Below are 27,216 nucleotides of genomic sequence, written 5' to 3' on the forward strand. Positions count from 1 at the left end.
CAGTCCTGAATATTCATTGGAAGGACTGATGCTGAAGCTGAAGCTTTAATACTTTGGCTACCTGATGTGAAAAACTGACTCACTGGAATAGACCCTGATGCTGGGAAAGATTGAAGGCAGGAGGAGAAGGGGACAACAGAGGGTGAGATGGTTGGATGGCATCACCAACTCAATGGACATGAGTTTGAGCAAACTCTGGGACACGGTGAAGGACAGGGAAGCCTGCATGCTGCAGTTCATGGTGTTGCAAAGAGTCAAACAACAAAATTCTTTCTCACCATTACTCATGAACATTGTACTCCTCATGACCATATTAAAATTTCCAAGAAACTTTAAAGTATTATTAAAGGACCTCATGTACTTTGTCTTTCCATGGTTTCTCTTCGGCAATGGGCAAAATTTAAGGTTAGGATGTCTACCTCTCAGACTCAAGCCTTCTCATCTCCCCCCACTTAATTTTATTTTTTTTTAAAGTAGACTTTACTTTTTAGGATAGATTTTTTTTTGATAGATTGCAGGAAAATTGAGAAGATAGTATATAAATTTGCCATAAACCCTGCACTCCGTTTCCCCTATTATTGACATCTTATGTTAGCACGGTACATTGCTTTAATTAGTGAAGTATAACTGGTACATTTGGTTACGAATTTGAGCAGACTCCAGGAGATAGCGGAGGACAGAGGAGGCTAGCATGCTACAGTTCATAGGGTCACAAATAATTGGACACAACTTAGTGACTGAACAACAAATTGATACATTATTACTAACTAAGGCCCCAGTTGTTCAGATGTTTTAAAATTTAACCTAATATTCTTTTTCTGTCCAGGATCCCATCTGGGAAATAATACATTTAATTGTCATGTCTCCATAGGTTCCTCTTGGCTGTGACAGTTAAGCCTCCCCTTTAATAACAGTTCAGTTCAGTTTACTCAGTCGTGTCCGACTCTTTGCGACCCCATGAACCACAGCATGCCAGGCCTCCCTGTCCATCACCAACTCCCGGAGTTTACCCAAACTCATGTCCACTGAGTCGGTGATGCCATCCAACCATTTCATCCTTTGTCGTCCCCTTCTCCTCCTACCTTCAATCTTTCCTAACATCAGGGTCTTTTCCAATGAGTCAGCTCTTCGCATCAGGTGGCCAAAATATTGGAGTTTCAGCTTCAACATCAGTCCTTCCAATGAACATCCAGGACTGATTTCCTTTAGGATGGACTGGTTAGATCTCCTTGCAGTCCAAGGGATTCTCAAAAGTCTTCTCCAACACCACAGTTCAAAAGCATCACTTCTTCTGCGCTCAGCTTTCTTTATAGTCCAAATCTCACATCCATACATGACTACTGGAAAAATCATAGCCTTGATTAGATGGACCTTTGTTGGAAAAGTAATGTCTCTGTTTTTTAATATGCTGTCTAGGTTGGTCATAACTTTCCTTCCAAGGAGTAAGCATCTTTTAATTTCATGGCTGCAATCATCATCTGCAGTGACTTTGGAGCCCCCAAAAATAGTCAGCCACTGTTTCCACTGTTTCCCCATCTATTTGCCATGAAGTGATAGGACCGGATGCCATGATCTGAGTTTTCTGAATGTTGAGCTTTAAGCCAGCTTTTTCACTCTCCTCTTTCATTTTCATCAAGAGGCTCTTTATTTCTTCTTCATTTTTGGTCATAAAGGTGGCCATCTGCATATCTGAGGTTATTGATATTTCTCCCAGCAATCTTGATTCCAGCTTTTGCTTCCTCCAGCCCAGTGTTTCTCATGAGGTACTCTGCATATAAGTTAAATTATTATATTATTGTAAGTTATTATGTATTAGTCACCATTTAGATCATGAAATAGAATGCATAGTTAGTACCTCCAAACATAGTTTAAAATCAATATAATGACAAATTATAACAAAGAAGTAAAACAATATTTAACATGTATTTGCTTTTATAAATGCTCATATCTACATCAGAAGTCATAACCATAGTAGTTAGATCAGTTCAGTTCAGTTGCTCTGTCGTGTACGACTCTTTGCAACCCCATGGACTGCAGCATGCTAGATTTCCCTGTCCATTACCATCTCCTAGAGCTTGCTCAAAATCATGTCCATTGAGTCAGTGGTACCATCCAACCATCTTGTCCTCTGTGGTCCCCTTCTCCTGCCTTCAATCTTTTCCAGCATCGGGGTCTTTTCTAATGAGTCGGCTCTTCGCATCAGGGGCCAAAGTATTGGAGTTTCAGCTTCAGCATCAGTCCTTCCAATGAATATTCAGGGTTGATTCTCTTTAGGATGGACTGGTTGATGTCCTTGCAGTCCAAGGGACTCTCAAGAGTCTTCTCCAACACCACAACTCAGAAGCATCAATTCTTCAGTGCTCAGCCTTCTTTATGGTCCAACTCTCATATCCATACATTACCTCTAGAAAAACCATAGCTTTGACTAGACAGACTTTGTCAGCAAAGTTATGTATCTGCTTTTTAACATGCTGTCTAGGTTGGTCATAACTTTCCTTCCAAGGAGCAAGCATCAAAAAAAAAAAAAAAAAAAAGGAGCAAGCATCTTTTAATTTCATGGATGCAGTCGCCATCTGCAGTGATTTTGGAACCCAAGAAAATAAAGTCTGTCACTGTTTCCATTGTCTCCTCATCTGTCACAAAGCTATGGGACTGGTTGCCATGATCTTAGTTTTCTGAATGTTGAGTTTTAAGCCAGGTTTTTCACTCTCTTCTCTCGCCTTCATCAAGAGGCTCTTTAGTTCCTCTTTGCCTTCTGCCATAAGGGTGGTGTCATCTGCATATCTGAGGTTATTGATATTTCTCCCGGCAATCTTGATTCTGGCTTGTGCTTCATCTAGCTGGACATTTCACATGATGTACTCTGCATTTAAGTTAAATAAGCAGGGTGGCAGTGTTATAGCCAAACTCTCCAGGAAGCAGACTCAGTCAGGACAGCGTAGATAGTGGAGTGTGGTTTATTACACCGGCGGGTCCGAGGTAGAGTTTCTTCTTTAGCCAGGGACCCCAACTGACTTTTGTGAAAGCCTTATATACCTTAGGTGTATGTGCTCAAGTCCACATCCCCAAATTCCTTAAACCTAGCCTGGAAAATGTTAAAGGGAGATACAATCAGGTTATAGCCATGATTCATAATCAGAAGGGTCAGCTGGTTATACATTGTAACCTACACCAGTGGATGCCATAAAGATTACAAAGGTGATTGACTACATAGGGGATTATTATATTCTTTATGGTGAAGGGAAATCTTGGTATGGAATCTGGTGTCTATCAGTTCAGGAGGCCTCTTCAGCCGTAGGTATGTGATCTCCATTGCTATCAGGCACATAGTCCTAAGTTTACTGGGAAGGTAAGATGGAGTTTCCTTCTTTTTCAAGATGCAGTCAGATCAGCCTGCTCCTTTCCTCCTTCAACAGTAAACAGCCCTGATACATCAGGGCTTTTCCAATTGGAACTCCTTTTCCAATTTGGAACCAGTTCATTGTTCCATGTCCAGTCGCTTCTTGACCTGCATACAGGTTTCTCAGGAGGCAGGTAAGGTGGTCTGGTATTCCCATCTCTTTAAGAATTTTCTACAGTTTGTTGTGATCCACATAGTCAAAGGCTTTATTCAATGAAGCAAAAATAGCTGTTTTTCTGGAATTCTCCTGCTTTTTCTATGTTCCAACGGATATTGGCAACTTGATCTCTGGTTCCTCTGCCTTTTCTAAAACCAGCTTGAACATCTGGAAGTTCACAGTTCACGTACTGTTGAAGCCTGGCTTGGAGAATTTTGAGCGTTACTTTGCTGGCATGTGAAATGAGTACAGTTGTGCAGTAGTTTGAATATTCTTTGGCATTGCCCTTCCAGTCCTGTGGCCACTGCTGAGTTTTCCAAATTGGCTGGAATATTGAGTGCAGCACTTTCACAGCATCATCTTTTAGGATTTGAAATAGCTCAGCTGAAATTTCATCACCTCCACTAGCTTTGTTCATAGTGATGCTTCCTAAGGCCCACTTGACTTTGCACTCCAAGGTGTCTGGCTCTAGGTGAGTGATCACACCAGCATTGTTATCTGGGTCATGAAGATCTTTTTTATACAGTTCTTCTGTATTCTTTCCACCTCTTCTTAATATCTTCTGCTTCTGTTAGGTTCATACCATTTCTGTCCTTTATTGTGCCCATCTTAGTAGGAAATGTTCCCTTGGTATCTCTAGTTTTCTTGAAGAGGTCTCTAGTCTTTCCCATTCTAATATTTTCCTCTATTTCTTTGCATTGATCACTGAGGAAGGCTTTCTTATCTCTCCTTACTATTTAGAACTCTGCATTCAGATGGGTATATCTTTCCTTTTCTCCTATGCCTTTCACTTCTTTTCTCAGCTATTTATAAGGCCTCTTCAGACAACCATTTTGCCTTTTTGCATTTGTTTTTCTTGGGGATGGTTTTGATCACTGCCTCCTGTATAATGTCATGAACCTCCATCCAAAGTTCTTCAGGCACTCTGTCTATCAGACCTAATCCTTTGAGTCTATTTTTCACTTCCACTGTATAATCGTAAGGGATTTGATTTAGGTCACACCGGAATGGTCTAGTGGTTTTCCCTACTTTCTTCAATTTAAGTCTGAATTTGGCAATAAAGAGTTCATGATCTGAGCCACAGTCTGGTCCTCGTCTTGTTTTTGCTGATCATATAGAGCTTCTCTATCTTTGGCTTCAAAGAATATAATCAGTCTGATTTCTGTATTGACCATCTGGTGATGTTCATGTGTAGAGTTGTCTCTTGTGTTGTTGGAAGAGGGTATTTGCTATGCCCAGTGCATTCTCTTCACAAAATTCTGTAGTTAGGTATTTATACCCATTTATAATTTAAGAGCAGTAAGACAAGACTCTGGTATATTATTAACACTGTTTTTTTATTTTTTACATTTTGAGGTTAGAGCTAAATAAAAATATCTAGATACACGTTTGGAATTACTGGGCCTATGACAGTTACACATTTGACAGGTGTTGATGTATTGATTGTGGACTCACAAGCCATGAGTGGGACTGGTGTCATTGTCCTGACTTTTCAAAACAGTGAACAAAGTAGTCTTCCCTAGATTTATACAGTAGTTGCATTTACAGAAAATGCACTGTGTATTCAAGTGGTGCAAAAATATTTTATGTGGAAAACAGAGTTGAAGTTGTAATGTAATAGAAGCATATTTTAACTGCCCCAAATGTCCAATCTGACATATGAAGCCCATGCAGGACACAATCACTGTGCTGGAAAATCCTGGCCTGGTGGGACTTCCTGCAACCTTCTCCACCCTCCACTTAAATGCCACTTCCTCTGGCCCCTTGTTGTTAAACCCAATTAAAGCATCCGTAAATTTCCAAAATACCCGCTAGGGGGCAGTACTGTTGTGGGCTGTAGTGCTAGAGTTTACCAGGAGACTTGCCATTTTTTTTTTTTTTTTTGAATTAACTTTTATTGGAGTATAGTTTTTTTTAAACAGGAGATTTGCCTTGATTTCTTCCTTTGTAAAATGAGGAGATTAGTAGTTAAGGGATGGAAACAATTCATGTAAAACACTTAGTGAGGTGCCTGGCACACAATACATGCTCCAGAATGTAAGCTAATATTACCTCCCAGTCAATCAGCAGAGATTGTTCCCCCAGGTAGATGTGGGTGAGTGAAGATAGAAATCAGGCAAGCACCACATCCCCTGCTTCCATCAGCAGTGAGTTATTAAACACTTATAGTCCGCAAAAAGGAGAGCCCGGGGAGAGCTGGAGTCAGAGAAATCTTTCTGGAGGAGATAAGAATGGCTTATTGAGCCAGAGCAGCTGCAACTTGAAGGAAATATATTTATCCCATGAATAATAAATAACTCCTGGATCCTTGCTTTGAGAGTGTGGTCTTCAGACCAGTGGCATCAGCAGTGTCTGGGGGTTTGTTAGAAATCTCAGCTTGTACCCCAGACAGATTTAGAATCTGCATTTTAGCAAGAATCTCAGGTGTTCAAATGCACATTACAGTTGTGATGTGATGGACTAGAGAACCAACTGAGGGAACAGAGGAAAGAACAATGATACTTTATCCTTTAAGAAAACCCAGATCTTGGGTGTGTTTGTGACAGAGGGAGGGAGGAAGAGGGAGGAGGGGGAGAGAGATGATGAGTGAGTAGGGGGCAGGTTAGTCAAGATTGTGGAGGGCAGTTAGTGAGACTCTCAAAGGTGGTCAAATAACAAGGAGTCAGCATTTAAATAAATTTAGAAAAGAAAAAACTTCTCCAGATGAGTTAAAAATGGGGAGGGAGTTTTAAAAAAATAGCCATGTTTTCACCTGTGGTATTAGAATTTCCTGCAGTCCTAAGTAATTTTGTTGGTAAACTCCCCAGGTGATTCTAATGTTTGCGAGCTATTGACAGGAATTAAATGGGAAAACCTGGAGAAAAAGTCTGGGTGGGAGGGAGTAAGAGGTGTCTGCAAATACCTGAAGGCTGTCTACCTCAGAGTGAAAGTGAAAGTCAGTCTATCCGACTCTTTGCCACCACACAGACTATAGGGTCCATGGAATTCTCCAGGCTAGAATACTGGAGTGGATAGCGTGTCCTTTACACAAGCGGATCTTCCCGATCCAAGTATCGAACCGGGGTCTCCTGCATTGCTGCTGCTGCTAAGTCACTTCAGTCGTGTCAGACTCTGTGCGACCCCATAGACGACAGCCCACCTGGCTCCCCCATCCCTGGGATTCTTCTGCATTACAGGCAGATTATTCGCCAACTGAGCTATCAGGGAAGCCCCAGATTGAAAGTCGCTCAGTCTTGTTGACTCTTTAGTCCTCGGAATTCTCTGGGCCAGAATACTGGAGTGGGTAGCCTTTCCCTTCTCCAGGGGATCTTCCAAATCCAGGGATCAAACCCAGGTCTCCCACATTGCGGGCAGATTCTTTACCAACTGAGCCATCAGGGAAGCCCCTCAGAAGACAGAAGCAAGACCAGTGGGTAAAATTTATTTATTTTTGTGTGTGTGTTCAAATGATCATAGCGTTTTTCTTTTTTCCCTTCCCTTTCCTCCTTTCCTAGCAAGAAGGGGCCTTTGAAATGCCCTTGTCCACCTCTTAAAGTTTGTAGTTATTGTTTAAAAAAGGTAAAGTAAATTGGCCAAGGTCAGCTCAGATATTCTCAATCCAACCCAACAACAGCAACAAAATGAGCCCCTCTTCCCAGTGCTAGTGATATTTCCACTGCACGACAAAGGTATTTTAATCCCACTCGGATTTCCATCGCAGGCAAAGCGAGAATGAGAAACTGGTTACTCTTCAAAAAACAGGGTGCCCTCCCCCACAGTAGGCAGGCTTTAAATGAGGAAATGGCATTTTAGAAGACTCATTAAATCTCAAGACTGATATACATAGGAAGAGGAAAATCTAGCTTTGTGAATCTGGATACGGATAATATATTCAAGCCGAATCTGATAAATGGCCGGTCGCCCTTGGCACCTCTCCGGGTTACACCGCGGGGCGTGGGTCCCAGTCTGCACCCACCTCGTTGGTTCGCTGCGGAGATGAGCCGGGCCGCGCGCCAGGGGTCGAGCTCCGCGCGGTCAGAGGAGGGGACAGCTGGCCGCGCCAAGGAAGCCAGCGGAGGGCTTCCCGTAGGAGGGAGGCTTCGATCTGAAGCCTAAAGTTATCAGCAAGACTTGGCTACTCAGAGAGGAAATAGCTGGTGGCGGACTGGCTGGATCCATGGTCCAAGGGCAGTCTCAACGGTGGTGGTGGCGGGGGGCGGGGGTGGGGGTTAGGGTCCAAACTTCTATAGAACGCCCCGTGGTCCTAAGATACCCGGTCTCTGTAAGTTGGTGCTGGAGGATAATCGACGCTCTTAGAAGAAGAGCCAATACCGGTGGGGGTGGAGGCAGGTGAACCTCGTTCTCCCGAGATGGGCGATGCGGCTGGCAGCCGAGGCAGGAGAGCCTGCATCGTCTGTGAAGCCCTTGCAGCTCCAGAGGAGAAGGTGCCACATTAGGGCGCTGACCGCTTTCCTAACCAGCGCCGGCGCAGCCTTCTCGGACAGCAAAGGAAGCCGGTCCGAGGTGATCTCCTCTGGTCACCATCCCGCGGCACGAGTGGGGCGGGCCTCCCATCACACCCTCAGCAGGCCCTGCCCGGGTTTCTGCCGGTCCCGGCTTTCCCAGGAGTCCAGCCCACACCCCCGAGCCTCCGGGCTTCAGGCCTGGCCGGATCCCTCCCTCCCCACCGGCCTCGGGGCGCGGGCTCCGGCGCCGGGGCCTCGGGGCGGGTCCCTGCCGCACGCACCTGCCCCCGGGGGCGGAGCGCGGCAGCTGCTGCTGGGCCCGAGTCTCTGCCACCGGCCACGCGAGCCGCGCGGCTCCCGCACACCCCCCGCCCCCTGCCGCCGCCGCACCTCCACTCCGCGGCGCCCGCGCGGTCGGTCCGTCCCTCCGCCCGCTCCCAGCCGCGGCGCCTCGCACTTCTGACTCGAGTCCCCGCCGCGCTCGTCGTCGCCGCCCGGACCCGCCGCCCCGCGCCATGGAGACGGCCGCGGGCAGCGAGCGCCGCAGCCCTCCGGGTCCCGCAGTCCCGCCGCCGCCCAGGGGCCACGCGCCCATGGCCACCGCCTCCGGCCCGCTGGGCTCCCCGGCGCGCGAGCCGCCGCAGCCCGAGGAGGAGCGGCAGCTGCGTATCAGCGAGAGCGGCCAGTTCAGCGACGGGCTGGAGGACCGAGGTGAGCGCGCGCCGCCCGGGGCCCCTTCCCCCGGCCCGGCCCCTTTCTCCGGCCGGGCGGGCGCGATGAGGAGCCGCTGCTCGGGGCCCGCCTTTCCGCTGGCGGGTGGGGCCGGGCTCGGCGCCTCGGAGCGCGCTGGGGCGCGGAGCTCCGACTTCCCGCGAAAGCGTGGAGAGCCGAGGGCGGCAGCCCCACCTTCCGCGGCCGGCACCGCCCGAGCCGCGGCGCCTCCGCCGGAACCCGGGAACCCGACTGCCTCCTGGGCGACCCCGCCGGGGCCCCCAGCCTCCTCTCGGCCAGCCTTGGCTCCTCCAGCGCCCACTGGAAAAGTTTGCTGGAGGCGTGTGTGTGTGATTTTTTTTTTCCCCCTCCGCTTTCCGAGCCGAGCGCTCCCAGTTGACTGCGGGTCGCGCTCAGTTGGAAGGATCCTGAGCTCAGAGCATGCTCCTTCCCAAACCCCATTCGGCTCCGTGGGTTAACCAGGGAGAACTTCCCTCTGCGGATTCAGCTTAGAGGGGCGACTGCCCCGGCGAAGGGGAGTCGGGTGATCTCCGACCCTCATTTACTAGGAACCCAGTTTATCGTGGGTCGCTGCCCCGCTGTCTGCAGATGGTACAGAGGACTGGGACACTTGGATTTGGACCACCGATTCTGGGTGGATGCCGCTGGAACCTGGTGGTTCTCGGAGCGCGCCTCCCAGCCCCTTCAAAATCCCTGGAAGCTGGCAAACGTCCCTATCCCAGGAGGCCAAGCCCAGCTACCCCTCCGACAGATAGCCGATTACCCCCTTTGAATTGCCCACAGAAAACGCGAGAGACTGCCCTATGCATTCCTATGTCTATCTCCTCCTCCTACATCTCTCTTTTTTCCTCCCTAGTTTCCTTTCAGCCCTCTTCTTGGCCACGTCTGTACCTTTTTTGTTTCTTGCAGAATCGAATCCAAATTGGCCCCCTCAAAAAGACTCAATGGCTCTGCTAAAACCGGTTAGTGGCCGAAACTGTATTCCGACAGCCGGCCGTTCGGAGGGGAGCGGCTCGTCGCCACTTCCACCCCCTGTTCTTGGAAGCCTTATTTTGTTGGCTGTGGCGGATTTGTATATTTCAGTCTTAGCAGGTTTCTGTCTATTCTTGGTATCTCCTGTACATTTTTATTCTGGTTTAGTGTTCGGAGGCACGATCTCGTTCCTCTTAGAAATTTTAAACTGTAGCATGTGAAAAAGAGAATGACATGGAAACGGCAATTCCCAGAGAATCGGCAGGGATGCTCGGGCGAGAACTGGAGCCGCTCCGGTTGCAACGAGTTCCGCACCTATGTTGCAGTTTCTCCTCCTATTCTCACCTAACTCGATTATCATTTTCGAGCTGATAATGGGTGACATCACAAGCACCCAACAAAACCTATCATTTTTATTGTAGATCGTGTTAATTACCTTTCTCTCTGCAACTGATGTTGTAGGATTAAAAATTTTTGTATTGAACAAAGACTGAACTCTGGGATGGGCTTATTTTTGTAGCATTGCAGGTCATCTGTATCAAGCTGGCCTATTTCTCCCTGTCTCACAAAAGGATAGGGGGGGAAAAACGTGCTAGGGCGAGTTAATATTTCGTGTCATTTTGTAGCTCACGCTCAAGCGTAAAAAGCCCTTCTGAATTCATACTTAAGGTTATTTTTCACTGGTCAACTGAATTTCATTTTCCATTATGTTATTGCATGAAAGCATTCACTGTTCATAAACTGTCACTGTGTAAAAGCGCTGCGTGTCACACACTGCCAGTCTGTGAAGATGAGTCCTGTCCCCCAAAGAACCCGGCATGGTGTGGCTTTGAAAGCTGAAAGTCAGTGTGACATTCTTCTGTTTGACCCGTTCCTGGCAGCCAAGAGTTAATGCTGAATGAGTCGTTTCTATTAAATAAATCAGAAACTTATCTAGGGAGGTTTCTTAAAATATTTTGTGTTTGTGTTATTTTTTCTTATGGGGCTGCATCTTTTCAATATCGATTTTTTTTTGTATCCCTTGGGAATGGTTCGATCGCTACTACTGGTACATTTTTCGTAATAGTGAGAGGCTTTGGGGAGGAGGAGGCCTAGGCAGCTGTCTGCTGTGTATCTCTAGATCATGCCTGGCTTGCTTGTCTTCTAAACCTAAATACCTACCTATAGGTGTGTGGGAGGGTGGACACCTGGATCTGTACCCATATCTGGCCTTCTCTCTTGCCATAAATTCCTTCTGAGCTGTCAGGACCCTGTTAACAGTCTCAATCTAACTTTGATTAAAGGCTTGCTTATAAAAATCTACTGTTTGGGAACTTTAGAGTTTTTTTTCCCCCACAGAAGTGGTGTGGGCTGGTTCCCAGAAACCTAGCTAGCTCATATTGTCAGTAACTGCAGTGCCATTTGGTTGAGCCTTGTAGTTCAGGGGGCAAGAGCTTTGTGGTCCAAGACTGACTAAAACAAACAGAACATAGGCCAAGTTTGTCTTAGGCGTTTCCACACCCTCCCTTTCAATGCCCACTCTTCTCCCCACAAGTGTTTCCCATCATTCTGCCCCAAGGCTTAGGGCCCTAAGTGTGTTACCTGCTTCAGCATTTTCTACTGCCTTCCTATCTCACGAATATTCCCCTTCTTTCTGAGGATCCAAGCATGACCAGTTCTTAGGAGAAAGCAATGGGAACTAATTCATACTAGCATGGAAATGACTGATGGCTTCAACCTCCCTGTGTATATTTGCATCTTCCCAACCCCAGTGTCAGTCCTTCATTAATACAACCCTTATGCTTACTATTGCCAGGGTCCAAATTACAAACAGGTGAAATTTGAGTGAGATTGACAATTTGAATGTGGAGGCCAACTAAAGGCCTCTTGTAGGGGCCATGAGTGCAGATGTGAGACCTGCCTTGGCTTCTGCAGGCTCTGCTACCTTTCTGCTACCTTTGGAACACAGCTTCCTGACAATTTTAGAAATTCTCATCACACCTCTGACTTGCATGTGTGCACGCAGCTAACACAGGGTGGAGGGGGGAGGTAGAGGAACCTGTGTGCAGACAATTCATTTATGAGCCAGGTCTTCATAGATCATTATATCCAACTTCCCTTTGAGGAGTGGAGAGTTATCCATTCTAGGTTTTAGCTCTATTTTTAGGAAGGAAAACTAGTAGGAAGCAAGTGAAGGTTGGATAGGAATGGGGAAGTTTCTCCCTTCCTGGACAGTCTCCATTACATTTACTCTGGTGTTTAAAGTTGGAAACATCTCATGGGGAAGCACATACAGGGTCAGATCTGGGGAAGAACTATCAATCCTGCTGACTAGGTGCGATCCTCCACCAGCTTAGCAGGGCAGTGCAGCCAGGTGAGCAGGCAGCCCACACTCCTCCAGAGTGCTGGCCCCCTCAGGGGTGAGGTGTGTTGATTGGCCGTGCAGTCAGCTCCAGTCACATTGTTGGAAGCAGCTGGCTTTGGAAGGGAAAAAAATAAATGTCATGTGTTGGAATCAGAAACCCAGATCGTGGTTGTTTCTCTTAGAAAATTAAATCTTCTAGAAGGAACCTTGGTTTTTTTTTTTACCCCCAGTGGATAACCTCTTGAGATTGTTGCTGTCAAAGTACCCAGCAAATGAACTGCTTACTTGAGTCAGTACTTAAATGTTACAGCTTCACTTCTCTGGAAAATCAATCGGCCAGGATGAAAGAAAGATTTCTGTGTCATTTGGGAAAAGGGGAATAAATTATTGGGAGTCAGTGGGACCCTGCATCATATTTTAGGTTGTACCTTAAACTGGAATCAAGGGTGATTGCAGTTGAAAATTAAAATGCGTGTTTTTAGCAGCTAGGGAAATAGAAAAAGGGACAAAAAGAAGTAGACCAAGGGACAGTTTGAAATCATTTGTACCCGGGGCATAACGTGATAAGAGAGAAGGTTTTTCTATTTTGTGTCCAAGTGCATTTTTTAAAGGAAGCTTTGGTGAGATTTTTACAGTGAAGTGATGGAGTTTATACCTACCTTTTGCAAATTCATCTCCCTTTTGGTTGTAAATGTGTCTACAGGTTTCAATGATTAAAAAATCTGGCTGTACACTGGACTCACTAAGCAGGCTTCATGACTTTTCCCCGTTGTTCAGGACTTGTGGTCTGAGTAGTTAATGGAACTGGGAAATTTTAACAGGGTCCTTGTTATATTTCAAACATGATGCAGTTTTCAGTAACCCAGTGTTTAATGTGGTACCCAGTCAGTCTAGTGGGAAGATGCCTTTTTACCCGATGTGTAGGTGTGATTTGTTGCATGCTGTGTAGTATTTTACACGTGGGTGCTTAATTCCCGACTACCAGTTCCTTCATCATTTGGAACAGTTGTGGTAAGGCTGTTCCACCTCTAAAAAGTATATAACGAGTTGTTTGACTAGAGACGGTGTCCTGTTTATGTGGAATGTGTGCTTAGCCACTCAGTTGTGTCTGACTCTTTGCGACCCCATGGAGTGTAGCCTGTCAGGCTCCTCTGTCCATGGGGATTCTCCAGGCAAGAATACTGGAGTGGGGTGCCATGTCTTCCTTCAGGGGATCTTCCCAACCCAGGGATGGAGCCCAGGTCTCCCACATTGCAGGCAGATTCTTTACCATCTGAGCCACCAGTGGGATGCTGGGCTGAGAATTTGGTTCTCCATGCAACTAAGAGATGCCGTATATGATCTCTTTTCAAAGGAGAAGAAAAAATGTCCATCAAGATCATACTGATGTTTTATTCTTTGACTCAAGGCTGTTGAAACGGGCCATTGTCTCAGAGGCATCCTGAATTTCTGTTGTTGAGGACTCTGTCGAAAGCAGAGGAGATGAACTCAAACCTTTATTGTATGTGGCACGCCTAGGAAGTGACCCTAGTTTTAGCAGGTTTACCCCACTTAATAGTCTGAGAAGTTTTTGACATAAGCTTGATACAAAGGACTAGATACTATAGAGCAGAAAGAGTAGAGAAGAAAACATGGCATGTAATTTAGGCCTGGTGGCTGTTGATTGTGGTTAAAGAGAAAATGGTCCTTCTGTTAATTGATGAGGAGAGCCACGAGGGCATTTGTATTCCATGACTCACTGCTTTGGGCAAAACCCGGTCCACCAGTGTGGGCCAGGATGGTGGATCAACGCAAATTGGTGCTGCAGTTGAGGAGCCCAAAAGCTCAACCAGATGTGGGCTATTCATGCTGTTTTCTTTTTTTTAATTTTTATTATTATTATTTTTTTTTCCAGTGGGTTTTGTCATACATTGATATGAATCAGCCATGGATTTACATGTATTCCCAATCCCGATCCCCCCTCCCACCTCCCTCTCCACCCGGCTAACGGGGGAGAATCTTTTAGCCATTAACCTAGAAGTTTTCTTATCAGGGCTGTATAGTTGGAGAAGTCCTGAGACTACAGGAAGAATAAAACTGAAATCCAGAGGCAGGAGACTTAAGCCCCAAACCTGAGAACACCAGAAAACTCCTGACTACAAGGACCTTTAAGTAATAAGTGACTGTCCAAAAGCCTCCATACCTACACTGAAACCAACCACCACACAAGAGCCAATAAGTTTTAGAGCAAGACATACCATGCAAATTCTCCAGCAACGCAGGAACATAGCCCTGAACTTCAACATACAGGCCGCCCAAGGTCACACCTAACACACAGACCCATCTCAAAACTCATTACTGGGCACTCCATTGCTCTCCAAAGAGAAGAAATCAAGTTCCACGCACCAGAACACTGACGCAAGCTTCCCTAACCAGGAAATCTCGACAAGCCAATCGTCTAACCCCACCCACTGGGTTAATCCTCCACAACAAAAAGGAACCACAGACCTCCAGAATACAGAAAGCCCACTCCAGATACAGCAATTCATGCTGTTTTCTTAATGAAAGGCTTCGTTAGAACGAGCAGCACCTGCGTGAGTCAGTGAGCCGAGGGAGTTAACGCAGGAGCAGGGGCATGGCTGGGGTCATATGTCCTCAGGTCAGAGATTGGTAGGCTGGCAGGCTCCTTCATAAAGAGGACAGCAGGCATTTCCCTGTGGGAACATGAGCCAGATATGCCTTAGCCAGCGATATTTCAAGAGGCGCCCCAAAGCTTGATTTCCATGCAACTCTCCCAAAACACCTCTTGGATAGCTGAATCACTTTGCTGTACCCTGAAACTAGCACAATATTATAAATCAACTATATTTTAATTAACCACCGCCCCCCCCCCCCCCGCCCCCCATCTTGGCCTGCAGGCTGTCAGTTTATAATCCTTGGATAGGAACATATAGCTGTAGTTGTGGGTTTCTTAATAAGGAAATGCCTAACTTCCTTTTCTCCTTGTATTTGTCAGGCTTACTAGAAAGCAGCACTCGGCTAAAACCTCATGAAGCCCAGAACTACAGAAAGAAGGCATTGTGGGTCTCCTGGTTCTCCATTATCGTCACACTGGCCCTGGCGGTGGCTGCCTTTAGTGAGTATTCAGAGTCTTGCTGATCGATGTATTTTACGGGTGTTGCTGGTTTTATTCTCTGACTCCTATGGGATGCACTTTTGCTTTTAGTTGACTGTTATTGATGAGTAAATTTTTTTTTGATGGTTACATAGTCAGATGCTTATAAATTAGTAAAAAGGCTTCTCTCTTCTGCAGAGGCAAGAGGTAGTTAAGAAGAAGACTGGGAGTCTAGGCTCTCATCAGTATGCGGGTTCATGACAGTCAATTCTGGCTGCCAGCTGAAATAGTGAAAATATTCTCTTGGTGGATGCCTTCAGCCTGGGCTGACATGTGACAAAAAATATATATCCTTGAGACTCGTATTTTGAACCTCATGCTACCAGATGAGTGTAATGTTGTAGTACGACCTCTCCTCCCCACCCCCACCCCTGAATTATATTTGCCTGAGGTTTAGAATAAAATCATCAGAACATTTTAATGAAACAAAAATGGGAGGATCCCCTTGCAAGTTTTCAGTGGCCTTGGAAACCAAAATATTTATCATAGTCGAGAAGAACTAAGAAAATGGAACGCTTTCTGCCCATGGATAATCCAGTTTCCCTGTTAGGAAGCCCCATGACATGCATTTTCTCTGCTAACATTTGCAGCCTATAGAAATGTGCATGTGCTGTTTATTCTTATTAACGTGCAGTGATTCATAAGCTTAAGCAGTGACATTCAGCTTCAGCTCAACCTTGCCGGAATCCACAGTGTTTTTTTCTTTTTAATGCTAGGAAAAAGAATGTATTATATGCATTTTGTGATTAATTTATGGCCTTAACAGATTTATATTCTAAGTGATGAGTATCATACAAGGTGCCTCATGTGACAAGCGCAGAGTAGAAGGAAGGACTGTGTCTGCTGGAATATACTACCCTCTGTGTTTTTAAAATTCCATTCTGCACAGTTACAGCAGCTGCTGGAAATTGGTGTTGGCTCCCATGGGGGAATATTAGAATTTGACCAAGTGTTCCCTGCAAAACTCAGTGTATATTCCTTGAAGCAATATCTATTGGAAACACTGTACCACATCTTGGCTTTTTTCCCCACATATTTAGCAGCCAAGGATAATTTCAGGGTAGAAGCATTTACCAGTGAGCCAGAAATCTGATCAAGAGGAATTCTGATCCCTGAAAATAGCTACTCCTTCCTTTTTCTTAAAAAAATGCTGAACCGAGTAACAGCCCTATTGACATCCCTGGAGGATAATTTGGTTGCGGTGGCTGGTGGTGGGCTCCAAATCTGACCCTGTAATTTACATATGTAAAGAAAGAGGAATGGCAGGAAGGGAGGTGATTTACAAACAGAATAATAGTTACTCTGACTGATAGAGCTGTTATGACTTTATAATGTGAGTGTTTGAATGAGGACCTGAATGTGGAGAAATATTGAGCAAGTCTCTCCTTTGGGAGAAGAATCCTACATTTGATGTGCTTAATCAGAATAAGAAAAAAATTAGGAAATTTTGGTTTTGCATATTATGCCTGTTTAGTTGGGTTATCTTAAAATTTTTGTTCCATTTCTTATAATAGGAAAAGACTGTTGCATAATGCATATGGAATTATAATATTGCTTTGTGAAAAGGGTTCTGTTTCTCTTTAAAATGATTTTACCCCCTTTTTATAGCAAGTAATTTAACTCTTTTAACTTCTTGCCTATAAAATGTTGGCATTGCTGTTCTCAGGCCTGGTGCACTGGGAGGACCCAGAGGGATCAGGTTGAGAGGGAGGTGGGAGAGGGGATCGGGATGGGGAATACATGTAAATCTATGGCTGATTCATGTCAATGTATGACAAAAACCACTACAATATTGTAAAGTAATTAGCCTCCAACTAATAAAAATAAATGAAAAAAAAAAATGTTGGTATTGGGGTATACATGGCATCATGATTTTTGTTGCTTTCTGTGGTACATTTAATTTGTTCCCAAGTTGCTTTCAACTTGTTCTGGTACAGTTAAACCAAAAAATGTAAAAGTTAAACTATATATTTTCTCATTTTAACTAGAGTAACTTTAATGTGTGTGCACATGTGTGTGTTTTATATTTTAGACCCTCGAGGTAGTCTGTGGCTGCATTGTTAGGGTTGTTGGTTTTATTCTTTAGTTTCCTAAACCTATTTGTAATATGAAATATTAAAAACTTTTAAAACATCACTTGCATGTTGATAGACGTTCGCTCAATCCTTTTCACAGTTTTGAAGGGGAAGAAAATGAATAGAGATTAAGCAATATAAGCTGACTTTTGAAGCTGTTTTAATTAGTATTTAAAGGAAAATGGTATGTTTCGGAAAGCACAGTAAATGTATTTTTAAAAAAGCCTCAGAAGGAGCCCCCCAGTATTCTCCAAGGAGGTGGTTGACAGAGAGCTGGGATAAAATGGAATAGGCTGGCTTGGTGAACTGCTGTTGTATCCAATGAAATGGTCAGGTTGAACTAGTTAACATTTTAAAGAGAATTGCTATGGAATGCAGTGCTATGAGATGGCAGAGAAGTGTTTGGAGTGGGTGCTTGTGTGTGGTGTGTGTGAGTGTGGTGTGTGTGTTGCCAGGAGGTGATAGTCATGGTGAAGAGTAGAAGACAGTATTTATTGTCATGTCTTCTTGCTACTACTGGATGGTAAACTCTTCGGGGCAGGATGAACATCCATTTTTTACTTGGAAATCAGTACTCAAGATTGTTGAATGAATGAACTGAGAAACATTTTCTAAAGAGCAATTTTTTTTTTTTAAGTTGGGAGAAGCAAAAGATTGCTTAGAAATAAATTTCATCTAAAGATTTGTTTAGATACCAGATTTCAGTTCAGTCACTCAGTCATGTCCAACTCTTTGTGACCCCATGAATTGCAGCACTCCAGGCCTCCCTGTCCATCACCAACTCTCAGAGTTTACTCAGACTCATGTCCATCGAGTCGGTGATGCCATCCAGTCATCTCATCCTCTGTCGTCCCCTTCTCCTCCTGCCCCCAATCCCTCCCAGCATCAGGGTCTTTTCCAACGAGTCAACTCTTCGCATGAGGTGGCCAAAGTACTGGAGTTTCAGCTTCAGCATCAGTCCTTCCAATGAACACCCAGGACTGATCTCCTTTAGGATGGACTGGTTGCATCTCCTTGCAGTCCAAGGGACTCCCAAGAGTCTTCTCCAACACCACAGTTCAAAAGCATCAATTCTTCGGTGCTCAGCTTTCTTCACAGTCCAACTCTCACATCCATACATGACCACTGGAAAAACCATAGCCTTGACCAGACGGACCTTTGTTGGCAAAGTAATATCTCTGCTTTTTAATATGCTCTCTAGGTTGGTCATAACTTTCCTTCCAAGGGGTAAGCATCTTTTAATTTCATGGCTGCAATCACCATCTGCAGTTATTTTGGAGCCCCAGAAAATAAAGTCTGACACTGCTTCCACTGTTTCCCTATCTATTTGCCATGATGTGATGGGACCAGATGCCATGATCTTAGTTTTCTGAATGTTGAGCTTTAAGCCAACTTTTTCACCCTCTTCTTTCACTTTTATCAAGAGGCTTTTTAGTTCCTCTTCACTTTCTGCCATAAGGGTGGTGTTATCTGCATATCTGAGGTTATTGATCTTTTTCCCGGCAATCTTGATTCCAGCTTGTGCTTCTTCCAGCCCAGCATTTCTCATGATGTACTCTGCATATAAGTTAAATAAGCAGGGTGATACCAGATTTAGGTCTTATTTATTTTATAAACAGTTGAAATCTGCTTAAGACAATTGGATAATCCTACGGCCATTCTCTTACTAAGGTCCTGTCTCGGAGCTCTATGGCTGGTTCAGTTAGAAACCCATCTTTATCTCCTCACCTGCCATTTCCTCTTTAACAGTACATGCTGATTTTTAGCTGAGCATCCTCTGGAGAAATGCTGTTGTCTCTTTTGTGTTTGGAAATGAGGCTGATGGATATATGTAAGTTTTGGAGATACCTCTTTTTTCAGGACTGGAAAGATTCATATTTTTACATAGTGTGTACATTTGCAAATAAAGATTATTATCCTTTACTTCCTACCAGCTTCCAAGTAATCAGGTATGCTTTATTTTCACAAATTAGGTCTTTCTAAAAGACTTAATGATAAAAATAGCTTTGTTTAGTATTACTGAGTGATCGTGATAAATCACTTACACATGTAAGTATGGATGACGTACAGGATGTCTGACATACAGTGGATGATGTACATGGATGTCTGGTATAGTCTGAAAAATTAGGTGAGTTTTCAAAGTTTGTGACTTGAAAGTATTTTGAGAGGAATATGTGCTTTGAAAGGGAAATGAACTATTTTTGGGAATCCTTGGTAATGTAGTGATTTTTGGACCTGCTCAAATGCTGATAGAAAACCAGATGGTAATACATCTTGAATATTTCAGAGAGAGCTTTAGTTTGGCTTTAAAATTACTTTTGTTTATAATCGATAGGCAGCATGGAAAATGGCAATCCTGTTATGAACAAACCTTAAAAAAATCTGTTTTAATAATGAGGTTAGAAAGAGAACAGAAGTTCTGTTTCACAATTCAGGGTTTTGACATCATTGCTGTCTTTGTTAGAATGATTTAGGAAAGTGCATTCTGACTCTGAGGTTTGAATGAGTGTGAGTTAATTTTTAGGCACTCAATACATGTTCTGTGGGAAGTGAAGATATATTTGAAACATTCTCAGGGGAAAACCTTTCCTAAGATACACAGTTCTACTTTGAACAAAAATCCAAACCAAGATCTTCTCAGAAAAAGTTCTCTCAAAAATTTTGTGAATCAATAGATTTAAGAATTGGAAAATTTTCTGAAAGGAGTGATTTTTATACTTGGGGGTTTTAAAATAATGTATCTGATTGTTGTGTAAACTCTTGACCCTTAAAAATGGTAGAATAAGTGTACTTATTCTTTTTAGTTTGTGAGTTCAAGAGTTGAGTGGAGACCGCAATGGCACCCCACTCTAGTATTCCTGCCTGGACAATCCCATGGACGGAGGAGCCTGGTAGGCTGCAGTCCGTAGGGTTACTAAGAGTCAGACACGACTGAGCGACTTCACTTTCACTTCTCACTTTCATGCATTGGAGAAGGAAATGGCAACCCACTCCAGTATTCTTGCCTGGAGAATCCCAGAGACCGGGGAGCCTGGTGGGCTGCTGTCTATGGGATTGCACAGAGTTGGACACGACTGAAGTGATTTAGCGGCAGTAGCAGCCAAGAATTGAGAGATAGATAAAATGAAATTATAGGCGCTTGTATACACTCAGCAACATATGTCTGGGAATTTAGTATGGTATCTCTCAACTGACACATGTGTGAGGTGGGAAAGGCAAAAGACTCTCCAGTGGCCCTCTGGTGCCCCGAGAGAGACATCTAAAGAGTTACAGTGGCCTAAAATGTGTGGTCTGACCTGGCCTTTGCCCAACCTTGCTCAGACATCCCAACTTCCCAGGACTGTAGCTGGCATCTTTCAGCACAACTCATCTTCTGGTAGACCTTCATGTGGCTGAATCCTTAGAGGGCCTCACCAGCCATAAGGACTCATTTCCCAGAGTAGTGTTATTCATTGTTCGGTGTATTTTCTTCATCCCAGTTTTCCCCTTTGTGTCCCACCTCCATTAGGTCATGATGCCTGTGAGACCCTCACTGCTCCTGCGGGTGAACCTAAGACCCAGCCCCTCAACTGTTTCCCTACACCAAAGGCAGGTGGCTTCCATTCTGCTCCTAGAATGATCCTTTGTGTCCTTCGCTGTTCTTGCTTATTTTTCTTGATAAAAGAAGTGCGTGCACATTATGAAAGTTCATGAGGCCAGAAGTACACAGTGCCAATCTCTTTCCCACCCTCAACTTTCTCTCAGTTACCACCCACCAATGACAAGCCTTGTTGCCAGGGTCTTGTATTTCCTTCTAGACTTTCTCTGGGCATGGGAAGCGCAGGTGTGGTCCCCGTGTGTACAGTCCCCCGTTGCTACATAGGTTAGATATGGGGTCTTATTCTTGCTGATCTTTCAAGGAGCCCTGTCTCTTCCCAAGCTGCTGTTTCCCCAGGGTAGTGTGGTGGGGAGTTTTCCGGAACAACTTCCCAACCACTGCCGGTCTGGGCTGCTGTGCTGAGTGGGGAGGGTGTGGGCAGGAAGTTTGTGAGCCACATGCTGGGCGTGTTTAGGGGGATAACTTGCTCCCCAGGAATGTGCGGGGCGAATGATAACCAGAGATGCTGATTCTGACGGGTGGAAACCAGGAGGGAGGGACAGCTGAAATGCGGTTTGGGCACCTCATGTTGACAACACGCCCTGCCTCTGGGTTCTTCCTTCCTGCTCCTCAAAGGTTGATGCCTCATCTCCCCACCCCAAAGAATGCCGGCTCACAGATGCTTAGTATTTTAGCCCCGCTCCTTTGCTCACCTAGAGGCCCCTTCGGATCTTGCCCCTCCTCCCTGGCTGAACTCGGCTCCTCCCATCCCTCCAGCCAAGCTTGCCCACAAATGCTTCTTGCAGTTCCCCTGATGCTGCATCCTGCTCTTCTCCCCCACAGCCATGCACCTACTCTGCCCTTGGCGTCAGAGACCCTGTGTTCCTGCCCCCCATGCTTTGTTTTCTAGCCAAATTTTACTTATCCCTCAAAATTGAGATAAAAGAGCCCCTAGTCCAGGAAGCCTCCCCTGACCCTCCATTTCCTGATGAAATGCGTTTTTGGAATATAGCCAATATTTTATAATAATTATTAATGGAGGAAATATAATTCTTAAAAATTGTGAATCACTATGTTGTATACCTGAAATGTACATAAGTAAGTAAACTATACCTCAATAAGAAATGATTTGAAAAATGGAAAGAAAAAAAAAATGTCCTTGGTTTCCAGAGCTTTGTGGGCACGGGGCAGTGTATCAGGAGTGTGACACACGATACTTAAATCATTGTGTTGTCGCTCTGTGAACCCTCCTCAAAGGCAGGGCCCCGACTTCTCCGGTCTGCCTTCTCGGCCCCTAACACAGCTGGCGCTCAGATACTGGTTCAGTTAGTTCAGTTCAGTCTCTCAGTCGTGTCCGACTCTTTGTGACCCCATGGACTGCAGCTTGCCAGGCTTCCCTGTCCATCACCAACTTCCAGAGCTTGCTCAAATTCATGTCCATGCCATCCAACCATCTCGTCCTCTGTCATCCCCTTCTCCACCTGCCTTCAATCTTTCCCAGCATTAGGGTCTTTTCCAGTAAGCCAGTTCTTTGCATCAGGTGGCCAAATATTGGAGTTTCAGCTTCAGCGTCAGTCCTTCCCAGTGGGTATTCAGGATTAATTTGCTTTAGGATTGACTGGTTTGATCTCCTTGCAGTCCAAGGGACTTTCAAGAGTCTGCTCCAACACCACAGTTCGAAAGCATCAGTTCTTTGGCGCTCAGCTTTCTTTATAGTCCAACTCTCACATCCATACATCACTACTGGAAAAACCATAGCTTTGACAATATGGACCTTTGTTGGCAAAGTAATGTCTCTGCTTTTTAATATGCTGTCTAGGTTGCTCATAGCTTTTCTTCCAAGGAGCAAGTGTCTTTTAATTTCATGGATGCAGTCACCATCTGCAGTGATTTTGGAGTCCAAGAAAATAAAGTCTGTCACTGTTTCCATTGTTTCCCCATCTGTTTGCTATGAAGTGATGGGACTGCATGCTATGATCTTCGTTTTTTGAATGTTGAGTTTTAAGCCAGCTTTTTCACTCTCCTCTTTCACTTTTATCAAGAGGCTCTTGAGTTCCTCTTCGCTTTCTGCTATCATAAGGATGGTGGTATCTGCATATCTGAGGTTATTGATATTTCTCCCAGCAATCTTAATTCCAGCTTGCGCTTCATCCAGCCTGGCGTTTCGCATGATGCCCTCTGTATATAAGTTAAATAAGCAGGGTGACAGCATGCAGCCTTGATGTGCTCCTTTCCCGATCTGGAACCAGTCTGTTGTTCCGTGTCCAGTTCTAACTGTAGCTTCTGATACTGATGTTTCAGATGCTGGTTGGACTGGAGTGGTTTTTAACATCTCCCTGCTGAGGTCACTGTGGTTGCAGCAGGTTGAGGAAGTATGTTTGCAGGTAAAAATCTCAGAAAAAGGAATGGCAGATTTTTCAAGTGAATGGAAACAAGCAGGAAAGCCAGTGGGGAAGGGGGATGCAGAGCCCTTGTCTCTCTCTCCCCCCACACCCCACCCTCCGCTCTCCCTCTGCCTCCTCTTGGGCCGAGGGATCCAGGGTTCTATTGACCCAGACTCACTCATGGCTGTTGGGAGAGTGCATCTTCCCAGTCCCCAGGCTTACAATGAGCTGTTGTTTCCAGCCCACAGTGGAGGAGGGGTCTTAGCAGCTGCCCGCTTGTTCTCCCCTTCTCCCTGCATTCTGCACACAGCCTTTATTTAAAGTGTGGCCAGGGTCTATTAGCACAGAGGCGTCCTTGTCACACAGCCCCGGCGCTGACTCCGGGAAGCTGGGCCGTGAGCCCCCTGGACTCCTCTGATTAGGCCGGGTGGGTCCTTGCTGCCTCCTTGCTTGTGTCTGGGCTCTGCTAACAAGCCTTCCCGAGTCTGTGGGAAACTCCTGAGGGCTTTTCCTGTCACCTCTCCGGCTCTTCCCAGGCACGGTTGTTAGCCGGTGGGACAAGAAGGGATTTTCTGGTCCGCTTGTGCTTAGGGACTGCGATCTGGTCCTCTGGGGATTTCCCCTTGAAGGTGAAATTTCTGGCCGAGTCCTCCTTGGCAAGAGGTTATTTCCCGGTGCCCCGTCCTGAGGGCTGAAGATGAGGTTGAAGGGACGGAGAGGACCCTCCTTTTCCCAGGAAAGGAAGCTGTTTCTCACTTTCTGCTGTTTCTTCCTGCGCGTCCTTCCAGGGTGTGGCTGTGTTCCTCCAGTCCTCAGTCCCCAGTGTGGAGAGGACACGAGGGCCTGGGACAGTCTCTCACACCCTTGAAAAGCTTGGGTCTAATGGGAAGGGGAGTCTGTGGATGTCAGAGCAAATGATAGGGTAGTGGGGTAGGATGGATAACCTGTCAGACACATAGGATGCTCAAGAAAAGATATCACTGGTCGGTTCGAGAAAGCACAGTCTGCAGCCTCCCCAAGAAAGAATTAAAGGAAAATCAGAGCTATTAATGCAGAAGCCAAGGCCATCCTGAGGCCAGAGTGCAGGATGACTTAGGAGGGGCTTTGGAAACTAAGATTTTGGAATAAAGTAAATGCACTAGAGGATTTTACCTTCAGTGATGAGACGGACCAGAATAAACCCACCCATCAACCCAGGAAGACCGCTCAACTCTGTGTGTGGGGAGGCTTCTATTAGAATATATAACCATGGGAATGACTGTGTGCTCATTTGTTTTTGGACTTTTCATAGGTTGCTTTCCTAAGAAATAGACTCTGATTCTGAGATTCACTGCAGAAGGTTTATTAGGAATGGGGGCTGGGAGAGGCTCCCAGGAGTAAATTCTGAAAGGCAGCAAGGGAAGCAGGATTGGGTGGGGGGAGAAGTTGACTGTGCTGTTCCCTCAGAGACTTGTCCCACAGGGACTTGGGGCTGGGATGGCCATTCAGAATTGTCTTACTGAAGCAAGGTTGCTAGACCCGTCATTGGTATGGGCTGCCTCATGCAGAAGTGTGACCTCGGGAGAGGCAGCTTCCTTCAGTAGAGGGCGGATCCTGGAGAGGGATGAGCTGTGAGCCATTGGCAGCCCTCATTCCTGGCAGCTGAAGGAATGAATGGGAAGTCCCTGAGGGAGAAGCCGGGGGGTACACCATGGCATTCTATATAGGTGCTCATTCTGCCTGGGTATCCTAGGAACCCTCAAGCTGAGATACTGACATGGATATGGTCCTATGTTGCAAATACCCCTGGAATGCCTGAAAGAAGCAAGTGTAGAACCTCCACTAAGTCCCAGTAGCCTCACGTGGATGACACTCAACCAATGCTGAGCTCATAATTCGACATTAGGAAGCTGCTGAGAAAGGATCTTAACTAGATGACTAAGTCATACAGCAGCATGATTAGAACTCGATGAGAAGAGAATCTGATAGAATCTGTAAAACGCATGTAGTTAATGAATAGACAATAAAAAAAGGAATAAAACACATGAAGGACACTGAAAAGAGCAACTGGGAAACAAACAAATAAATATCTATTTTTGTTGTTTTTGTGGAAGCCATAACATCAACGTAGTTTTGTTTTTTGCTGCACCGCACAGCATGAAGGATCTTAGTTCCTGACCAGGGATTGAACCTGTGCCCCCTGCATTGAGAGCACAGAGTCCTAACCACTGGACCACCAAGGAAGTCCCATGTGGATGTGATCTTTAACGTTAAGAACTGTAAACGAGCAGCGAACCACCCCCCTCCCACCCTGCAGCTCTCTCTCCTGTTTCCTCCTCATCTCCATGCTGGCAATCACTTTACCTCTCTAGTTGATTCTTGCATTTTCTTATACCTTTAAAAATAACAGGCTTCTAATGCCAGTTCTTGAATTTTTGTTGTTAAGGCATTACTTGTTGACTTCCCAGCAGGGAAGAAGATAATTTACTCTCTACTGTCCTCCTGGCCCCACACAGACATGCTGACTTCCTGAATTTCCATCCTTGCATAATAGTTATGGTTTGCATTATTATTACTACATAAATCTTGCTCACTGAGCTATATGGCAAAGAATGATTACCTCTTTCCTGCACCATTTCTTACTTTCTCTGGTTTTAGTATTTCATATGTAAGTTCTGTTTTGTTTATTCCTACGTTTACTTTTCTCTGCATCTCTTAGTTTTTTAAAAATATTTGTTTATCTATGTTGCTGCTCTTGGGCTTTCTCTAGTTGTGGCGAGGCTACTCTAGTTGTGGTGCATGGGCTTTTCTCACTGCAGTGGCTTCTCTTGTTGCAGAGTATGGGCTCTAGGACGTGCGGGTTTTAGTAGTTGCAGCACATGGGCTTAATTGCCCCATGGCATGTGGAATCTTCCCCAACCAGGGACTGAACCCATGTCCCCTGCATTGGCAGGCAGATTCTCAACCACTGGACCACCAGGGAAGTCCCTCTGCATCTCTCTTTCTTATTAAATTCTAATTCAGCATTTTTATTTCAACCTTTTTGTAATATTTTCAGATGCATCAATAATTCCGTCAGCGTTTTCTTTAAGAAATCTCTTTCAGAGCTGTTTGACATTTGTTAACCTGTTTGGGTTGCCCTTTCTATTTGGTGGGCATCCTAGCATCACCCTTCACTGTGGATTTGGGCATTCCCTGTATTTCTCTTCTGTTGAGTCCCCTGTTTCCTGGATGCCATGTTTTTCTCTTTGGTTGACACGCTTATCTTCTCTTAGCCCCCCTAGGGAGGGGCACATGGAAAGGGAAGCTTTTGCAAGCCTAAAATGTCATTAATATATCCTGACACTTGACTGATGGCTTAATAGAAAATTCTCAGTACAAATAATGTTACTTAAGAGTTTTGAAGCTCTTATTTCTAGGGTTACTATTTCAGTCCTAAACCTTTCTAAATCATAATCCTTTGTATGAGACTTACTGTGGTAGGGTCTTTTTCATGAATGTATGCCCCTCCTTTCTATTTTTTTCTCCCATTTATCTTTTTCTGTCTCTCTGCGCTACATTCTGGGAAATTTCCTCCACTTTATACTCCTACGTTTCTATTGAGCTTTTCATTCTTACTGTCAAGTTTATTTTTAATTGCCTGAGTGTGCCTTTTAAAAAAATCATCCAACTCTTGTGTTACTGATCTTTTTCATAGACCTTTTCTTATCTTTTTGAGAAAATATTAATGATATTTAAAAAAACTTTTCCCTGGTTCTTGTATTGTCTTTCTCTGAGGTGCTATTTTTGCCATTTTCCTTGATTTTATTGTTTTTGTGAGGAATCCTGTGAGCAGTAATCCTTGATAGTCTGCTCACATTAAGAGTGGGTTTAAAAAAAAAGTAGATGTGTACCCTATGTTCATAGCAGCACTGTTTATGATAGTCATCCCTCTCCCAAAAAACAAAAAATACAATAGCCAAGACATGGAAACAACCTAAATGTCTATCAATGAATG

General features: G+C 45.0%; 1 protein-coding gene and 1 non-coding gene across 2 annotated transcripts in view; one reads left to right on the forward strand and one right to left on the reverse strand.

Moving 5' to 3' along the window:
- The first annotated feature begins 8,366 nt into the window (after positions 1-8,366).
- TMEM163 (transmembrane protein 163) overlaps positions 8,367-27,216 on the forward strand; it is a 263,622-nt gene continuing 244,772 nt past the window's right edge. The window contains exons 1-2 of the mRNA XM_061135086.1: positions 8,367-8,713; positions 15,046-15,165. Of these exons, the coding sequence (XP_060991069.1) occupies positions 8,518-8,713; positions 15,046-15,165 (316 nt within the window). The 5' untranslated portion in view covers positions 8,367-8,517. The remainder of the gene's footprint in view (positions 8,714-15,045; positions 15,166-27,216) is intronic.
- Positions 25,390-25,462, reverse strand: TRNAE-CUC (transfer RNA glutamic acid (anticodon CUC)). Its single transcript has one exon. It is a non-coding gene; the product is annotated as a tRNA-Glu (tRNA).

Source organism: Dama dama, chromosome 33, assembly GCF_033118175.1.
Source record: "Dama dama isolate Ldn47 chromosome 33, ASM3311817v1, whole genome shotgun sequence".
Classification (NCBI taxonomy): domain Eukaryota; kingdom Metazoa; phylum Chordata; class Mammalia; order Artiodactyla; family Cervidae; genus Dama; species Dama dama.